General features: G+C 41.2%; 1 protein-coding gene across 4 annotated transcripts in view; it reads right to left on the bottom strand.

Annotated features, from left to right (window-relative positions):
* The window catches only part of tmeff2a (transmembrane protein with EGF-like and two follistatin-like domains 2a), an 87,430-nt gene extending 82,429 nt beyond the window's left edge, over nt 1-5,001 (bottom strand). Inside the window, exon 1 of one of the 4 annotated variants that reach the window (XM_048239479.1) lies at nt 4,241-5,001. In XM_048239479.1, coding sequence (XP_048095436.1) covers nt 4,241-4,421 — 181 coding nt within the window. In that variant the 5' untranslated portion in view covers nt 4,422-5,001. The remainder of the gene's footprint in view (nt 1-4,240) is intronic. The other 3 variants (XM_048239481.1, XM_048239482.1, XM_048239483.1) reach the window with 3 other exon arrangements.
* Nucleotides 5,002-5,648: the final 647 nt, after the last annotated feature.

The raw sequence follows: 5,648 nt of genomic DNA, 5'->3' as shown, positions 1-5,648 counted from the left end.
TAATCAGTTATTTTGACAGCCCTAGCAATAATATTTTGTTGATGAAGTAATATGTCCACTATTTAACAGTTGTTACATACACATGCACTAATGATTAGTTAGGGTGAGGATATACATATTTTATAAACTACTTCCTAATACTATAATTCATGATTAACTCAGGAGTTACAAGTGGTTAGTTAATGATATTTTGTGAGCTTATCTAAAGTGAGGACTTTCTATGCCTTGCAACACATTTTCAAATGAGTTGTAAAGATTGCATTCACGTTTATTCATTTAGCAGACAAGTGACGTCCACGTCACATGCCATTGACATAACAGTGAAAGCCAGGAAGCCCAACTTTTCAGGCTACTGCATGCTAGTCCAGCTTCTTATCCACTACACTACCTTGGCCCAGATAGAAACCCCTACAACTATGCAAGAGTTTCTGTTTTCTTCTACTATACACTGTTAAGCATTTATTGAACATCTGTAAACTATTATTAAATGCTGTATTCTTTGTTTGCAAAGCATTATTCCTACATTAATTCTCATCTGTAAATCATGTTTACACACAGTTAAAAATGGTTTGTTCATAGTAAACACGCATATCTATATTATATTTTTGAATTTACTGTTGTAATATCACTGGGCAGAGGTAGTGTAGTGGGTAGGGAGCCAGGTTAACATGCAGTAACCCATAAAGTTGGGGCTTCAAGCCCCGGCGTCCACCAATGTGGCCTTGCCCTTTAATTTCATTGACATGTGTAAGTCGCTTTGGGTGAAAGTGTCTGCTAAATGAATAAATGCAAGTGTAAACTTTATAACTCATTTGTAAATGTGTTGCAAGGCATGAAATGTCCTCACTTTAGATGAGCTCACAAATTATCATTAACTAACCACTTGTAACTCCTGAGTTATTTATGAATTATGGTATTAGGAAGTGGTTTATAAAATATGTATCCTCACCCTAACTAATTATTAGTGCATGTGTATGTAACAACTGTTAAATAATGGAAATATTACTTAATCAAAAACATATTATTGCATCATTTAAGTATTAACAATAATGTATAAACATATTTTAGATATAGGCTTATTTACTATGAACAAACCATTTATAACTGTGTGAACAAATGCTTTACTGACTATAAATTATGTATGAACAATAAATTACTAATGATGAACAAACCATTAACTAATAAGTAACAAAGGCTTAATAAATTATGAATTGTGTGTAGTTATTATAAAGTGTTACCAAAGTTCTTTAATTTAAGACGTCACTGTGAACTCTTCAGAGATGCCATGTAAAACCCAGACACTTAAAATAGGTTTTATTGTACCTAGCTTCATGAAATATTTTTCATACTTTATAAACACCGCCACATATGGTTGTAGAACAGTTTTGAAATTGCACTGCTCACATGCAATATAGACAGTAAGAAACACAAACATATATATCACCCTTAGGCAGCTTATGGTATGTGAAAATGTACATAATACAAAATCCACACTGCATAGAGTGTCTGCTAAGCAAGAACCAAAGCTGATGCATGACCCGTCGACACAGTGGATTGTTAAGGCAATTCTTTCTGCCACTCATGAACAATGCTAGTGCTTCAGTTAGCCTCATCTTTCCAAATTACTTCATGTCAGTGTCTACACAGCGACATATCTGCAAAAACGGGCAAAGATGTGATGTCCTGGTCTTTCATTAGGTTAGAGAATAGAACAAACCCTGCAGAATTTGAACGCAGACCTGTCCTCGTGCCTGCCTGTCATAATAAGAGATCTCCACGAAGTCAAAAGGATACATAGTCTCCCATCAGAACACACACACACACACACACACACACACACACACACACAGTGCTTTGCTAGAAGGCCATAAATTTGTTAGAGTCCAAAAGCATTAGCCCCAAATGATTGTTTTCCCCTATTAGAGAAATCTGATGTGAAACGTGACGCTCCAACTTGACACTGTCTGGTTTCATAATTTGCTTGGCAGCAGCAGGCACAAGATATTCATCACCACAACACAAAAATGGTGTAGGTTTGAGTCAGCAATCCAAATGAGACGCAAATGCCAAGCATGACGGTATCGGGGGGTTCAGCCGATTGTTCTAGTCCCTACTCACTGCCGCATGAGGAGATTGCAGTGGATTGAATAATTAAAGAAAACAAGCTGGCAAATATGAAATATTCAATAAGTAATGTTTATATGCTACTGAATAAAGAATAAAGCATTGAGCCACTTATTTGGCCAAAAAACGGATCTCACAGGCATGGCAGAGACTGTAGTGCGAGTAGTGCAGTAACTACACTCCACAAGCTCCTTTCCACTTCCAGACCACTGCCTTTACATAAGAATCCTCACCCGCAAAATTACATACTTCTTGTAATCTATATTCCCGACCATTAAATTTGTATCCTACATTCTGCTTATTCTGTTCATTAAAATTCACACAAATTCTTCATCCCTCAGTCATTGATACTGTATCTGTAGTGTACTCTTTTGGACTGTAAGGACTGTACTTTGAAAACTGCTTGTTCTCTGTGAGTTCTGTGGACAGTGGAGCAGTATGCCTGGAGCACACATTACTGTATGTAATGTAGACTTGTGCGCAAGCACTAATATTCAAACAAACAAAACTTGACCTAACACTTAGGTGTAGGCTACATGTACAACATCTGAAATCCCTTCTTGGACACCTCATCAGGATCATGGCAGCATCAATTGGTCTACTGAATAAACCTAATAAATAAGTTAGAACTAAAGTTACTTCTTCTGAATAGCGTCCACTGAATGCAATACATTTCCATGAAACATTTTATGGGGGGGGTGGGGGTATTGGTTGAGAGGATCACTTTTTGTTGTATTTTGGCTTAGACTACAACTAATCAATGCAACAATCTAGACTAGCCTACTCAAAGTCTTGTAAAGACAACACAGCATGCTAAGCCAACTGCTTAATGCCAAGTAATGATGTTATTTTCTAAAAATTCTTAATAATAAAGCCTCTCAAATTAAAGCAGTCTACCATTACCATTAGGTAGTGGCCATGTTCCAGTTATCTGCGCTCACACCACAGGTAACGCCATTGTCAACCACAAAAGCAAAAGCAACATCAGTGGCATGACACAAATTGTAGAATCGGTTCAACATTGAAATAGGCTATTATTCACAAAGGGCCTTTCTTTTCTCCTTTCACTCCTTGTCGCATTCATTTATGTCACAAACCACGTTTCGCATCGTTTCGTTCTAATGCGCGACTGAAGGAAACACTGCATTTTATAATATATGTAAGCTACAACGCAAGGCTAATTACAGTAATTAATGGAAGCATAAGATGGCATAAATGTGTATTAAACGTATTGCCTGCGTCACTGCAACAGGTCTGTTTTCAGTTGCCAGGGAATAAGGTTGGCCATAACAGTGTTAGTAAAAAGCAATAAATGATTTGGTAGGCTACCATTGTAAAGGTTATTTGTGAGGGTTTGGCGTGGGGAAAAGAAAGGAACTTTCTTCTCAACAGGCAAGGCTATTCAAATCCACAAACGATAACAAAGAAGTCCGTGGCGAAATGTAGCCTACTCCGATCCGTTAAATGAATAGCTCCATTAAAATGTAGGCCTGTAGCCTCTTGAGTGGAAGTTCAGAAAATGTTTTCTCTAAGAACAGTCTTTGTGAGATCAGGCGAAACAAGGGCTGTGAGGTGACTAGTGAAAAACATGTTTTACTAGAGGACATTTCAGGAAAATGCCCTCCCATAAAAGTGGATGCTATACAGTGACGGTATTTTTTTAATGGTGCCTTGCCAAGAATACAAATGCACTGAACTTCAGAGTTTTATTCAATAGTGGTTGCTGTTGGCATTTCCGTGGTTTTAAGCTACTGTTCACCTCATCCCGCCATGTGGCACATAAAGCATCCTCACCTCTTGGCAACAGATAGGCCTACTGTGCCTCTTGCACAACTGGCTGACTGTAAATCGCAGCAGTGTGTGTGTGAGTGCTTGTGTGTGTGTGTGTTTTGTGCCCGAGTGCGAGTGAGAGAGTTTGTGAGCGTGCATGCGTGTGTGTGTGTGTGTTGACAGAGAGAGAGAGAGAGATTTTCTGTGTGTTAAAAAAAAAAAAAAAAAAAATTAGTGATCATGATACGTTTTAAAACCTGAACGGGCGAAATCAAATATATCAGGCCCTGAGGACACTGTTAAAATTAATTACTGTGATAAGGTGAACTGTTGCCTTGCGTCTTACCGGAGCAATTCCATCCCGTCGGCGTCTGACAGTCGCTTAATGAAGACGGAAAAGCACGAAGTTGTTGGACGGGAATAGCTGCGAAAAACGAAATAATTGTGATCCAGATCCATTCTCCCATAATCCTGCTCCACTGCTGCGGACGTCGGGGATCCTGTGGCGCCGCTGCCGAGAGACCCATCTCAGTTCAGCGGCGTCCCCCGAACACGCTGAAGAATAGGGGATAATTCACAGAGACGCTCCGACAACTCCCGTGCTTGTGCTGGCAGCTTCGGAGGACAGCTTAGCAGCCAAAAGAGGGACATTTTCCGATGGAGTAAGCGTTCCCCATGAAGCGCTGTTAAGGTAACCCACGGATCCGCCCGAAGCGACTTGGTTCAGCAGCGATGTAGGAGAGCTGAATCGGGATGCTGTGGGAAAGAAGCGATGCTGGGATGGCGGGTTACTGAGGTGGGAAGTTAGCCAAGGAGTTAAGCAGGTAGGATGCTTGACAACAGAAGGCAAAATAAATGCAGGCGGGATTTGGAAAGTAAAAAACAAACAAAAAATAACAATTGGAAAAGAAGGTATCCCGGTGAAGACAGTCGGTAAAGTTATTGTTACATCCACTGGTTTGAAGATGTCCACTGTCAGAGGTCTGTTGTTTGTGAGCGCTCCAGCAGCGCAATGAGTTTGTCATACGGCCGCACTCTCTTCCATCCTGACAACCTACTCCGCACACAAGCACACTGAATGTGAGCAGCAGGTTAGGAGTCTGGTTATGATCACATGGGTTGGGGGTAAGAAAGGGTGGTGGAAGGTGGCGCTGATTGGCGGAGAGGGATGCTGGAGCGTCAAGCGCAAGGGGCCGGTCCAGCTCTTCCACAAACGGTCAGTCTTGCGCGATGTCACTTTCTGATTCAGGCGGTCACTGGCACACGGGGAGGATAGAGACAATTCTGTGTCAATGTAATCGGGCCCTGCCATTTTGAAAAGGCTGCACAAATCGATTCAACCAGCTGGAGCTCGGATAATTGCACTGCTTTGAAATAATGTGGACACCGAGAGCCTCCTGTCTTAAAGTTATAGACTTTAGTATTGTATTTCCCGGGAACTCGTTTTGTCTTTGACGCGCGGCGCACCGCCTGGACTCCGGTAACTGATACGCTCACAGCCATACAGCCACTGCTGTATAGTTCTCTATGTTTGTATTCGTTAGGGATTGTGGTATACCGTTTTAAGACCGTCTCTTCACACATATCCATGCTTCGCATTCTGCACAGCATGGCGTTTCAGCTGCACTGTGATATCCCGTGTGTTAGCCTACCCAAAGCCGATGCGTTGCAGTGGTCCTTGAAGCTGTTTGGCTCTCTCCTGCCTCTAGCCTCTCAGTACACGCACAGACACGAATTTTCTCCATTGCAATTTA

The sequence above is a fragment of the Alosa alosa genome, chromosome 3, assembly GCF_017589495.1.
Source record: "Alosa alosa isolate M-15738 ecotype Scorff River chromosome 3, AALO_Geno_1.1, whole genome shotgun sequence".
Classification (NCBI taxonomy): Eukaryota; Metazoa; Chordata; class Actinopteri; order Clupeiformes; family Clupeidae; genus Alosa; species Alosa alosa.
Note: the sequence above shows the minus strand (reverse complement) of the source record. Positions and strands in the feature narration are given on the sequence as shown.